Below are 14,476 nucleotides of genomic sequence, written 5' to 3'. Positions count from 1 at the left end.
CAAAACTCAAGGATAAACGAGGCAGGATCCGCCCCCTGGCCCCTGCACCCCACAGGCAACAAACAAGGTTATACTTCTCAACAAAATCAAATTTCATTGAAAACAAACGCCTACGATTGTTTTTCAGGTCAGATTAAAGAAAATGCTCAACAATGTGCTCAATATACATGGCACAGTCCCTCAACTAAAACGTCGGATGAGTTCCTCAAAGCCATTCCCATCACTGATTGCCATACTCTCCCGGCACGGCTACAAACTGTTTCAACATCAACACCTCCATTCAAAAGCTAATGCTCTCCTCTCTTTTGACTTTCACTTGTTTCTGACACATTGATAAACCTAAAGGAGCGATCAGCACAGTGAAACATGGATCCAGTTGTGAAAAATGCCACAGCAAATGCTACAGCACACGCCAGGGGAAACTCGAGAAACTGGTCAGATGATGTGCTAATGAGTGAGCTGATTCCTACAACACATCAACGCAGGTCCCAAAATAGATCTATAAAGGGCAGTGACACAACAGGAATTTAGCTCTTTAGAGAAAAAACAGAAATGTGAACAGAACCAGATTTTAAGTTAAACCAGCAAAAGTATAAAAACCCTTAACATCTGCTATTAATAAAAACCAAGGACGAGAGTCGGCAAAGCACACCTTGCTCATGACATTCGTCTGCCGGTTCCCTCTGAAGTGATACCTGAACCTCTTCTGAAGGGGAGTCAGCATAATCTGGATGGGCAGGATGACAGAAGGCGATGCAGGAAGAGAGTACTTTTCTGGAAGCTGTTTTGGCTCAGTAAGTAATTCATCTCTGACATAGTCAAATCAAGGAAAAAGAATCTAAAGCATATATACATACGTGTGTGTATGTAGTATATATACACATACTTTTTTATTCAACAATTATATGAGATACTAAGTAAAATTAATTATGATACAGACAATATGTAATTCAACTTTACATAAGATTTCAGTAAAAAGCGCATGAAAATGTTACTGGAATTAATCTGTCTTTCCTAAAATAAGGAATAGCAGTAGGGGAACACATTCAAGTAACGATTTTATTAAATTAACACTAAGTCACTAAGGTTTCCTCCCAATTGCCCATTTTTTCTATTGTCCCAAGAGACCTATATGTGATGCAAACTCGTGTCCATCATCTACTTCAGACTGATCCACGCCCTCCCACCTACATGCAATCCACTTTGAAAGAGAACAATCTACCACTCCATGGGCATAGACAGATCAAGTCCAAACCCAGTACTCCCGTTTGGCTTCTTAGCCACTTTCAAAAAGTTTTACTCTCTAGCCATAAATCCACTCTAGAAAAAAATAAATTTTAGTAAGTTTTAACTCCAATAAAGATACGAGGTTTGTAGTTTCAGAAGCTGACAAAATAATGTCTCCAGGTTACTGTATATCTCAGAGGAACCGGCCGGTCGACTTAAGCCAACAGTCTGAGACTGAGAGGGGGCGATGAATGGCCAGTGAAGCTGTGCTAGGATCTCCTCAAAATCACTGTAACAGAAAAGTGACACACACACATCAGCAAAATAAAACGATCACCAAATATCCATCTGAAGCAATTAGCATGAAATACCGGTAAATTCCCGACCTTGTAAGCTTGTCCTTGAGAATTTTATGCCAGAATTTAACAGTGGCTCTCATGAAAGCAAGAAGATGAGTACAAGATGACTCCTGAAGCTTGATGTCCAGTTCTGCCATTGACACCAGAGTGGAGGCTGCCTCTGGGACATTATTGGTCATCAGATATTGCTGAATATTATCGCTGCAAAACAAGGCCAAGCAAACTTGAAAGACAGTTCAGAATAATTCCAACATAAAATACAGTGACTATGATATACTTAAAATGGGACACTAAGACTCTTGGATGACTTTTCTCCCTTAAGTCTTCAGACAGCATTAATGCTTGCCAACAGCTTTGAAGCAAGAGGAGTGAAAACAAAGCAAGGATGCAACAGTACAGTTTGGAGGGGCTGGGGGACTATATCAAGACACCAAATGAGCTGCCAATCTAGGCAGAAAGGTTAATTTAGCTGGCTTGAAAGGCAATACCAGACACTCAAAATCAACCACCAGTAATACGTATTCAATTCAAAAGCAAGTACTTCTTTTTTTCCCTCCCCACAAGTAACAAAACTGTTATTCACTTAAGAATATTGTGCAGCTCTTATTGGATGATACCCATTGAAAAAAATTTAAATTATAGGGAAAGTAATTCATTTCATTGTGACCATCTCTATAAAGTGAAAGCCAAGAGGAATACTACCACACTGAGGGGCTGTTTTATTAACGTGGCATTATAAATAACGGTTCCTATCATGTGTTCACAATACAACTATAGGACTTAAAATTTTTACTTAGATTACTCTCTTTCAAATGCAAATTAAGCTCCCTGAAAAGTTTATGTTCATTCACAACAAAGGAAAAGAATCATTATCATAATGCTATTTTCATAACAACTGGTAAAATTACATTATTACAATCTTTAATTAACTCAATTATTTAATGGCATGCATACACTCTCTAAGACAGAGCCTCAGAGGAAAATAATAATTACGAGAACAAAGAGGCCCATTTTACCTTAGTTCTTCAATTTGTGAAATCCATTTAAGGTAAGCGAGATGCCGTTCAATTTCTTCAATCTGGTTAATCATGGCGCCAAGATCTTCCATCCAGGGCTGTGCGGTCAGCAAGTGGCTGTTAATGGAACTGGAGAGATGAGTTTCTTGCTCCAGAAACTGATGGAGGAATTGCTCTGATTCTTCTGCATTTTTTAAGGCACTCTGAATTCTTTTAGGGATTTCTGATGAAATTGTAAGTACCTGATCATACCAAAAAACAAAAACAAAAATCGGCAGCAATCAGATAAAATTTTCATAACCTTATTAGTTCATTACCTTCCAAATACATGTCTGTCCTAATAGAACTGAAAATTGTCAATTAAAAGCTTCAAAAGAAAGGTGTGGTTTCTGCATCCTATACCAACCAAACCTACACATGAAAGGCTGTGTGTAGAGATGTGCAGGGAGGGGCCTGTCACACTGGCCTGGAAGCATTCTGGAGCTGCCTTCATGACACTCAGGACTTTCTAGGGTCCAGCCAGAACACTTACATGCTTTATCTACTCATTACTTTCTTTCAGAAACAAATGAAGCTCTGATTCTAGAAGTCTGGGCATCTGCATTTGGCAAAAGTTCCCCAGGGTGATTCTGACTGAAGCTGAGAACCACTAACTTGGTAAGATGATATCCAGGTAGTGCCTTTAGATATGGGATTTATTAAAGGAATTTTTCTTACAGCATATGGAAAAACATACACAAATATTAGGCATCAGCACAATATAAAGAAGATTATAGGGGAACTTTAACTTGAATCAACACTGATTAGACACTTACTCTGTACCAGGCACTGGGCTAGGGACAGACAGATAAATAAGACACAGCACCTGCCCGTAAGCTCAGTTGGTAGTGGAGAGAGACGTAAGCAGACAAGTTCAACAGCGCAACTAATGCAATAAAAGAGCCGTGCCAGGTGCGAGGGTGTACCATGGCAGTGCTTCCCAGACCTGAAGTGCACCTGAAGCACCTGAGAGCTGGTTATAATGCAAATTTGGACTCAGGAGGTTCGAAGAAGGAATTGGGACTCTGCATTTCTAACAAGCCCCCACACTTCAAGTAGCAAGGTTTTGAGGCGCAAGGCAATTGTGCTTGCACTGCTCACGCACAGACCTTTGCAGGATGGGTGGGAATTTGTTAGGGAACCTTGAAAGGAAAGGGCATTCCAGGCAGAAGGAATACTGCGGCCATGATCAGAGAACAGCTCGGAGGTAAGTAGGGCAAAGAGTACAGTTCAAAGAAATGCAGAGAGAAGAGGCGAGCCTGGACAGGTAGAGACCAGGGAGATCACAGTGGGCATCTTGTGCCTTAGAAGAACGTGGGCTTTATCCAACAGACAATGGGAAGCCATTAAGAGTGTTTCATAAGGGACTAGTTTAGTCAGATTTATGATCTAGAAAGGTAATGTGATAAACAATTATGTTTATTCTCATACTATTTGTAATAACAAAAACTAGAAACAGAAAAACATCTACCAATAAGGGCCTGGTTAAATAAATTATTTGAATAACGATAAAACTGTTAAAAAAGAGAGATCTATATACATTGATAAACAAGTACTATACTACATTAATTATAAAAAGTTAAGCATATATATGCTTGCATATACATAAAAGTTAACTATATAACTATATTTTTTATATATTTGCCTATTCTCATATAAAGAAATGTCTGTAAGGAATAAAAAAGATAGTTACTGTGACAGCATGAATAAAACAGAAGATGGGGAAACTACCATCAAATGCAAGAGACAATGCAGCCTGAACTGAGGTGGACAGCAGGGGTGGCCACCAGAGACACTAAGGGAGGCAGAACTCCAACGTCTTGGTGCTGGGGTAGAGTAAGGATGATGAGCAGCAACCTAGGGAGGCTCCTAGGTCTCAGGCCCGAATGACAGGCAGATGGTGGTGCCATTTTCCAAGACAGAGAAGTATTTTAAGACATGCATCAGCACAATTCCAGACAAGCTGAATTTAAGGTTTAATTAGGGACTTCAGCAAAAGCTTCCATGGTCATCAGGGAAACAAGGCTGATTACAGTGGGTCAAAGAGCAAACGGCAAAGTAGGAAGTGGAGATAGAGACAAAGTAAGATGACTTTCTGAAAAAGCCTAACAGTAAAAGGAAGCCACGAACACCTACTGAAAGATGAGGGGAGGGTTTTTCATTTGTTTAGGTTTTAAGGAAAAGATCTGGCTATGTCCATATGCCGAGGGCTCAGGCCTGGCTGAGGAGTAGGGGATGAAATTATGGAGTGAAGCAAGTTCACGGAGGTGGCAGGCAGGATATGGGGCACAAGAATTGCCTTAGATTGATCCTCTGCTGAATTAAGAACTAGAAACGGTTGCAAATAAGTTTGTGGAATGTAGGGTAGACTGATTAATAGGTTCCGGCTAGATGGCCTCAATTTTTCTGTTTGGGAAAAGCAAAGGACAGAATGGCCAGGTGGGGTTGGCTGTCTTGGAGAGAATCCGGCAGAAGAGCTGAGGGAAGCAGAGAGGAGCCAACCCTCCCATGGAAGGACCATCAGGTGGGGCTGAAGACACACATGTGGGCTGGCATCCACCCACTCAGCTGTGTGATTTCCTCCAAGAGAGCCCAGAACTTGCCCACAGGGGTGGAAGAGGAGGATGGGGCTGGGCTAAACTTAGGGACTAGCAGTAGACGTGGTGGAAAGACTGGAAGATGTGGAGGCCGAAGGTGCTGGGATGAGAAAACGTAAGATCACTGACAGCCCGGGGCTGACACACCAACATACCCAAGCAGAGTTTACCCAGCCAAATGTAATAGCTACACAATACATTTATCATTTATCTTTGACAAACACACTGCTGCAAATACAGGGACCCATTTATTCCTTTAAGATTGTAGCCATTGGGTTTTCAAAACATTATTTTAAATAATATGTTCACTGTAAAAAGAAAAAAATTGAAAATACAGAATGATATGGAGAAAATAAATTACCTGTTAACAAACCACCCAGAAATAACCATTATTATAATGTTATACTCTTTCTCATGTTTTCTCCCTATGAGTGCATATATAAAAAATTGGGAATGATGGTGTTATAACATTTTTGTATACCATCAAATTATGTACTTGTAAAAGCACTTTAAAAGTCATTGTATAAAAAGCTACTTAAAATGTTAGCAATCCTTATGTTTTCAAGACATAATCATATCAGCAGGAACTCTGTGTTTTACATAATTTGTCAAATACCTAGCACACTGTAGCCCCTTAAAACCTATTAAACAGTTTAAAATGATTAGACCATTTGTCACAAGCCCATCTTCAAAATTCCCTGTATAATAATGATTATGTTTACATTACGCTAATTGTAATGAGGATACTGCTGATATTATTTCAATGAGCTTTAATACCTGTTCTTCCAATTGCATTTTGCTTTCTGTCATCTGTTCTATGAGTTTATCAAGTTTCTTTAAAGATTTAAGGTCATTTCCAACTTCCTTCTCTATAAATGCAGACACATAGGAAGAGAGACCACCACTATCTGTACCTTCACCGACTTGTTCATTTCCAACAAGAGCTGCGATATTTAAGTCACCTAAAATGAAAGAATAACAATTACTCAACACCACTAAGTACTACGGAGATAAGGGAAATAGAAAAGATATACAAGGCAATACATCTACCTTCCAAAGTCAATCATTTAAAGAAAACTATCTATATACGGTATTTTTGTGTATATACATGTGTACTATGTATATACAAATATATATATACACACACACAAAAGAAACCCAAATGAATGTATCTATAGTGTACATATATATGCATATACATATATACACACACATACTATACGTACACCAATATATTCATTTGGGTACTTTTGTGTATATATTTAAAATATAATTGTGTATTTAAAAATAATTGTGTGTATATATATTTTGTATATATGTATATATATTTTTGTATATATGTATATATATATTTATGTATATATGTATATTTTGCATATATGTATTTTGTATTTGTGTATATATATATTTTTGTATATATGCACACACACACACACACAAATACCTAAATGAACAGCTTAAAGCAATCTATCAATCAAATACTACAAAATGCTTGAGCTGAGGAAATTCAGAGTGAAGGAAAAATTCCTAGTCGGTCCTAGTAACTACAGGTTTCAACAGACGTTGGCATGACAAAGCAGTTACAAATAGATATTAAACTTTTCCCGAAGACCTTGTATCTTAAGAATCTATTTTATTACTGAGGAAAAAAAGGTCAAATCTGATTAGTTATTGATGCAGTTCTTATTAAATTAGTAATATAATTTCAAAGTCCGTAAGGAACCAGATGGTATGGACTAGAATAAAACCAAAGGAGGACTCTGGTTTTAAAATGCTAAGAAAAAAATAGTATTAAAGATTTCAAGTATATGAAAAAAAACCAAAATGGTGACCAATGAATAAAAACTCCTCCTTATGTAAGAATAAAAAGTTTTATAAGCTTCAAATACCTTTGTACAAAGATGTCCATGTCAGAAACAGAAAAAAAAGGAAATATGAGAGAAAACACAAATTACTGGGAAAACCTCAAAATGCCTGATGCAACCTTTAAATTGTACAGTCTAAAGTGAGACTCTTTCCATGGCAAACAAACTAGACTTGGATGAAACAAAGGCTGGACTTATTAAATGTGACAAAAACAGGTGACTTAGCACCCTGAAGCCATTTCTTGAGAAGAGTGGTGGCAGAGGCGACATTTCCTATAGCAGAGCTAACAATGCCCAGTGAAAATACGAACACTGGGGAGCTTTGCTCTCGCCCCAGTTAGTGAAATTTCCCAAAGAGATTACTCCTTACTGCATGCTTGGAAATCCATCATTTCTTATATTTCAAAGCCAGTTTTTCACTCCGCAAGAATCCGTACCTTCTTCCACCATCCAGATTTTTAAGACATCACTAAGCATTTTAAGTTACCTCTAATTCACTGTGGAGTGACACAAGCTTCAAATATATAAATAAAAAATTTTCAATTTATGTTTAAACAAAACACTAAAAAACAAATTTCTAGTAAACACACAATCCACTTCAAAGCAATTAAACTATTTCCCACTGTCCTAAATTTGTGGACTGACAGCACGGCTCCTCTTTTCCAGAGCATCTCTAGCTATCCCTTTGCTGACCTCTGTGCCCGGGTGGCTTTCTGAACGTGCCTTGAAGTGCAGAGAAACCCGCAGGCCCACTGCAGCCTCCTGGCAAAGAAGGCGGGAGTGACATGACCCACAGTCGCTGCCATTAGCTTTCTCCTTCCACTCCACCCCAGGGCGCTAAGATACACTGTTTCCCTCTCAAGTATCTGCTTCCATATGGAAGTGATCCCCTTTCGGTTACTCACGGCTTCCTCCTTCCTGGAGAAGTTTAGGAAACCTGAAGTTTGGGTCAAACTTGGTGTAACAGAACTCCATTTCACTGTGCAGTCACTAAGTTCTCTGACATTAAACATGCTCAAGTAGGGGCCGGCCCAATGGTCAGTGGTTAAGTTCACACGTGCCGGTTTGGGTCCTGGGTGCAGACCTACGCACTGCTTGTCAAGCCATGCTGTGGCAGACATCCCACATACATATAGAGAAAGATGGGCATGGATGTTAGTTCAGGGCCAGTCTTCCAGAACCAAAAGGGGAGGATTGGCAGCATATGTTAGCTCAGGGCTAATCTTACCCCCAAAAAACCCAAAACAAAACAACAACCAAAAATATGCTAAACTCTACTGAGCCCACAACTTGAATTATTCCATACACAGGGGCTTAATCTCCCTAGATTTGAGCAGTACCTGGGGGGAAGAAAGCCCAGATAATGCAAAAATGTAAGGGGAATAGCCATTGATCTCCAAATGAATACAAATGCTATAAAATAAGACCCCAGAGAAAGAGCAAGCAACCAAACACTAGAATAAACCTGAGCACACAGAGCTTTTCTCTACCTCAGGGGTGCCCAAAGGATTCGGTTCCCTCTAAACAAACCATGGACGGTGAGTTTACAAACAAATTAAAAGCTTGATTGTACTAGCATGTACGTAGTTACAAGGATTATGGTAACTGCATGAGAGGGAAAGCTGGGGAACAATCCAGAGCCTCCTGGAGAGCAACCCTGGCTGGACTTCCCCTCAGTTCTCCCTCGGAGCTGGCCGCAAAACTCGGCTCTTCACCAAAGTCAAGTTTTAAGAAAACAGCAATGAGAGAAAGGCAAGAGGTTAGAATCGGCCTCATTTTAAAACAACTGTCCCTTCCACTACAATGAAAATAGGACTATCTAAATAAAGATATGCCTAAATGCAAAGTGTAACTATCAGCTATTGTTTCATTTATTTATGTAAACATTAACAGAATATCTAGCAGTATGTTTAATACTGGGTATGTTCCTCTCCCCCATCCCTAAGGAACAAATTTTCCTTTGGTCTATTGGCCGTATAAGAATTAAAAGCGTGTTCATACGCTATGAGAACCAGTAGCCCACTGGTAGGTAGAACCAGAACTAGTCTAAGTCTACGCTTCAACTTCCCAACCACAAATTCTAACATTTGCCCAGCCCACATTCAAAGGTTGTTAATGGGACTAAAATCCATGTTTCCCTGACTCTCAACCCAATATTCTTATTTCCTTCTTCTTCAAATGTGAGCAGAGCCAGCCGGTCTGCATCCAACTTCATTATACAGAAATCCATCTACTATTATGTACTGGAGTCACAACGTCTTCTTTTTCCTCTATCTCAAATAAAACAGGTAAGTTGTGTGGTATATCTGCAGACACACAGAAACAGGGCTACATGTAGAAGGAATGTTCTGTGAATGCTAAAGTTGCTCTAGCTTAGGAAGTCAATTCTATCTTCATTTCTTTTTTAAATTACACTCTTCTGATATAACCATTTAAATGCAATGATATTCTTCAAAATGACACACTGCTGATTTGGGAAATTTTCATGTGTCTCTTTTTCTCTATTTTTTGTAAAAAGCACTCCTACTTGCAAAGAAGTTGACCATGCCACTAAAGAAAGGACAAGGACAAAGTCTACAGTCTGCATCTATCATTTTACTAAAATGATAGCTCAGGAGGCATCAACTTCCTGGGCATGTGAACAGGGCAAAGGTGGAAAAGGGAAGGGTTAAACAGAAAGATATGGGGTACTCTCAAATTCTTTAAGGAAAAGGAGCTGAGTTGTGGCAGCGATGATTGTCAAGCACTGCGGACTACCTAGAGCTTTCTTTCTGAGACAGAGCATGTCAGTAGGCAACATCAGGGGCAAGCCTAACTCCTAAAGCCAATGTGGTAAGGGAGGCACTCTTCTCTTATCACTACTCATTCCCGACTATTGGTCATGATCAGTAGAACCCCAAATCCTCCGATGGAAGAGCTGTCACATGCTTTTCCCCTTCCTCCCGCAATAAATTTCACTTCGAAAACCCCTCAAGGTTCCTTAATTTCCAAAAGCCTGCCATGCCTAGCTTATTAAAGCAAAACGACAAATGTCCACATCACTGACACCCGCTCCTGTTCTAGGTAGGAAGAGCAGGTGTTGACCTTCTCCCTCTTCCTTGTCCAGTCCAAGATCCAAGAAGCAAGTTATCCCTCGTGCTCTTCCCAGATCAACTTCTAACTGCAAACTAACTGAAGGTAAAGTACAACAACTATCACTTGACTCCTTTGAACCCCATTAAGGTGGTGGTCATCTCTCCTAGATCATCAGCCCCTCCAAATTCCTGAGGCTTCATAAGGTGATGCTTCCTTCCCCAAGTGTTTTGAAGCCGGTATGACAGGCAGAACTCCAGTGAAACCACACCAGTCCCTGCACAGGGCAGGGGTCAGGAAGAGCTCTTCTCCAAATCATCCCATAGTTTACCCTTTTAGAAAGACAAAAATAGGTGTTTAATGATAATCAGTATTTGATACTATGCAAGTATGTTGTACAGAAAAAAGGTACTTCATCTAAAAGACAACGGGCTAGGACTCTTCTCGGATGCAGACCCTGGAAGGCTGAGTTTGGGAGAGATGGCTCCGTAGAAAGTGCTACGGTGTCTGGGGTCTGCTTACTTTTCTGCTCGACGTTCTTCCTTTCCTCGCCACTTTCAGAGCAGCACTGGAAGGAGAAGAGGTGTGACAAACCCATTAAGACTGAAGTGGTAGATGGCACTCATACAGGGCTCCCGGGGGGCGTCCACCGGAGGACCGCGAGCTCCCACACCCCTTCCCCGGGGCATTCCCGAGAGGACAGGGCCGTCTGATGCAGGCAGTGGTAGTTCCACTGCCACCTCCCCAGGACCCCTGGAGTGACCCTGCTCAGTCGCCAGGGCCACCTTCCCACAGAGATCTGGGTCATCTCGCCGGGGTCGCCAGAGCCACCGCATCGGGCTACCTCCCCTCGCAGGTCTGTGCCACCCCACCAGGACTGCAAGGGCCACCTCCCCGGGCCACAGGAACCATGTCCCCAGGCGCCAGGGTCACCTCACCGAGACGATCTCCCCTCGGAGATCTGTGCCACCTCACTGGACCACCAGGGTCCCCTCCCCGGGCCACCAGGGCCACCTCACCGGGGTTGCCGGCGCCTCGCCGATCTCGCCGGCCTGGAGCATCCCACCTCCGCGCGGGTCCTCGGCTCCATGCGCAGCCAGCGTGGCCTGCGTGGTCCAGCTCCGCCAGCGACCAACACCAGCCCCGCCTCGGAGCCTGCAGGACTGAGCACCACCGCCACTTCCGCTCGCCGTCTCTCTGGCTTCTTCCTCTCCTCCCAGAGAGGCCCTGCCCGCGCCGTCGCCGGCCGTGCGCAGTGGCTCCCCCTGCCGGCCGGGGGGCGTCGCCGCTCCGGAAGCGGGGGACGGTCCTTCCCAACCTCGATGAAACAGCCTCCACCCTCTTTGGGGCTCGTAATGATGGAGCTTGAAGGTATCTCTCCTTCCACGCTGAGCTTAATCATGAATCATTTCAATTTGTATTTTAGATGTTATCCCAGATGTTCCGAGAGTGTGAGGGGCCTTGTTGACTAGCTTTAATGTAATTTGGGGGGGGCTGTTTCGTTGGGAAATGTCCCGTGTCATTATCTTTGGATCTTTCTTTTAAGGATGATCAGATTCAACAAGAGATGACCCTTCAGTTTCCTGCCTAGAGGGTGCAGATCTGGTTGTAAACGTTCTTGGAGCTGAATGGAGGAAAAGGACTCAGGATCTAATGTGCACTTTGCACAGTGCAGAGACCCAAAAACACCTGTTCTTTGTCAGGTAAAGTTATCTGACAGCCAGCAAGAGGTAGGTAGAGGACTCAGGGATTTGACCAACTTTAAAAGCAACCATGGAAGGAGGTAGCATAGAGACTAAAACAAGTGGCGGCGGGGGGCGGGGGTGAGGGGGGAGGTGAGCAACCCTTAGAAGAAATAGAAACCATTCAGTGGGGAGAAAACTTAAAATGTGTCTATGTGAAAAATGACGTGAGTGGAACCATACTAAAATAGAGCCAGAGCAGTCATTTCAGAGGAATTGCCTTGCATGTCTTGTTTCCTTTATCTTCCGAACTGGACCAAACCACCAACGTTCCAAAGAAGTCAGTAAGGACAAGGATATCTTGTCTGTAAGAACTGATGGAACCAATCAGTGAAGTACAAGTCTAGCCTTTTGCCTGATGACTGAACCTCAGGCCAATCTATGAAGTACAAACCTAGTCTTATCTCATCTGGCACCAATGAACTCTTCTTAAATACAACTCCCTTTTTCCATACAAACCTTGAGCCCCTCTCCTATAATCGGGACACTATTTGGGTTTCTACCTGCATCTGTGCTCCCTAAATTACAATTCTTTGATCCCAAATAAATGCTTTGCCTCTTAAGCTGGTTTCTGTTTGTGTAGGTTGACAGTATATATACATATATATTATATGTAAAATCAATATTCTCAGATATGAAATACCATTGCAACCATAAAACAATAACAGGATACTATTATATTTAAAAAGGAGTATTCAGACACCAAAAAATCTGATAGCTGACATGAAAAACTCAATGAAAAGGTTGAAAGATAAGTGTTGGGAAATATCCTAGGGAAAAGAAGCAAAAGGACAAAAAAAGGAAAAACAGGAAAAAATAATAATAAATTAGAGGACCACTCCAGGGGGGCCAAAAATCTGAAAAATAAGAGTTCCAAAGGAAAAAAGCAACTGGGGTTAGGGAAGGAGTGATCATCAACAAAACAATTCAAGGAAATTTCCCCAAACTAAAAGTCATGAGTTTCCAGATTGAAAGAGCCCACTGAGTGCCCAGCACAATGGGTAAAAGTTGACTCACCCCACAGCTCATCGTTTTGAAACTGCAGAAAACTGGGGGCAAAAAGACAACCTTAAGCTTCCAGAGAGAAAAAGCGATCTCCAACAAAGGATCAAGAATCAGCATATCTTTCCATTTTTCAGCAGTCACGAAGAAAGCTAGAAGACATGGGAGTGATTCTATCAAATTTCAAAAGCAAATTTATTTCAAACTAGAGTTCTATACTTGATCAGTAGTAAACTACCAATCAACTAGGGGCAAAGAATAAAGGTATGTTCAGACATTCGAGATCTCAAAAAATTTCCCTTTTATTTACTTCTCCTTTCTCAGGAAGCAACTGGAGGTTGTGCTTCACTAAAATGAGAGACTAAACAAAGAAAAAAGGAGACATGGGATATAAGAAACAGAAGATCTAACACAGGGGAAAAATGAAGTATGATGCCCTGACAACAACTGTGCACTCGACATCGATTGGTGTAGGTCAGAAGGCTCCAGAAGAGACTCCTTCAGAAAGGTGAAACTGATAGAACACCTCATCTATCTAAATCTCTGGAGGGAGAGATTTAAACAATCATTAAGAAGTTTGGGTTTGACTTAGTGGTGAAGAATAAGCCAAAATAAGATAATCATTAACTGCAGGAAAAACAGAAAGCTGAGCAGAAGAGAAGGAATCATAGTATACTATTTTTGCCCAACATGTTGAGTAATGTTTACCTGGTAATGATGAAGTAAACACAAATCTTTTTTTTTTTAAGTACAATATAACTAGATTGGACAGGTAAAGGGATGGGAAGTGTGGTGGGGGTGGCGGAAGGGTTGGGAGAAGGAAGAAGAGCTAAATCTTCATTTTCCATTAAGTGAAGTCAATAGGTAATGCCTAAAAGTGAAAAATCAAGAAATAGCAATACAAACATTTTATATGGAGAAATGAAGGTAAATACCAAAATAACCAGTTGAAAGAGATGAAATGACTGCCTTTGAGGGGAGGGAACAAGGTAAGGGAAAGACTGGAGTCACAGTCTCTGCTGATTCATTGTAAAACTTAACAAGCCTTCTACAGAATTATTTGATCCTAAATCACAGGCATGTATAACTCTGATAAAAATAAAAAATAAAATTAAAGGAGTAAAAAGATTCTCTAAACCCAAATGTTTGCTTCTGAAGAATTCACTTCCTGGTAAAGGAAATACACATGAAAATCTATAATTTAAGATTGAGTGCAGTGGGTTCAACAATGGAAATGTTTGCATGACTGGGGGAGCACAGAAAACAGCTACTCTCTGGGGAGTGGAGAGAGACACCTAAGATGGACACAGCACTAGGCAATAATAAGGACAAAATAGGAGATAAATTGTGTGTGCTAGGCTCTTAGCAATCCATAGTGCTGGTGTGGGGTGAAAAGCAAGATCCGAATATTATACATGTTTGGCTGTAATTTTTTAAAGTCAAGTAGAACGTTAAACTGTTAAATGTTTATTAGAGGGAGTTGGAATGGGGGAGAGGCTCTGAACACATTTTAACTATACAAACCAATAAAGGACTGGCATTTTGGAAAACTGAAAA

General features: G+C 41.1%; 1 protein-coding gene and 1 long non-coding RNA gene across 7 annotated transcripts in view; one reads left to right on the top strand and one right to left on the bottom strand.

Annotated features, from left to right (window-relative positions):
* RINT1 (RAD50 interactor 1) overlaps positions 1 to 11,592 on the bottom strand; it is a 22,411-nt gene extending 10,819 nt beyond the window's left edge. The window contains exons 1-7 of one of the 6 annotated variants that reach the window (XM_070617130.1): positions 11,195 to 11,582; positions 10,698 to 10,743; positions 6,016 to 6,200; positions 2,603 to 2,844; positions 1,614 to 1,787; positions 1,367 to 1,516; positions 653 to 809 (exon numbers count right to left, since the gene is read on the bottom strand). In XM_070617130.1, the coding sequence (XP_070473231.1) occupies positions 653 to 809; positions 1,367 to 1,516; positions 1,614 to 1,787; positions 2,603 to 2,844; positions 6,016 to 6,200; positions 10,698 to 10,743; positions 11,195 to 11,236 (996 nt within the window). In that variant the 5' untranslated portion in view covers positions 11,237 to 11,582. Of the gene's footprint in view, positions 1 to 652; positions 818 to 1,366; positions 1,517 to 1,613; positions 1,788 to 2,602; positions 2,845 to 6,015; positions 6,201 to 10,697; positions 10,744 to 11,113 lie in introns of those variants that run through there. The other 5 variants (XM_070617131.1, XM_070617129.1, XM_070617132.1 and 2 more) reach the window with 5 other exon arrangements.
* Positions 11,399 to 14,476, top strand: LOC103541681 (uncharacterized). Its single transcript, XR_542522.2, has 3 exons — positions 11,399 to 11,546; positions 11,722 to 11,905; positions 13,244 to 14,476. It is a non-coding gene; the product is annotated as an uncharacterized lncRNA (long non-coding RNA).

Source organism: Equus przewalskii, chromosome 4, assembly GCF_037783145.1.
Source record: "Equus przewalskii isolate Varuska chromosome 4, EquPr2, whole genome shotgun sequence".
In the NCBI taxonomy this organism is placed as follows: domain Eukaryota; kingdom Metazoa; phylum Chordata; class Mammalia; order Perissodactyla; family Equidae; genus Equus; species Equus przewalskii.
This window is presented reverse-complemented; position numbering and strand designations above follow the sequence as displayed.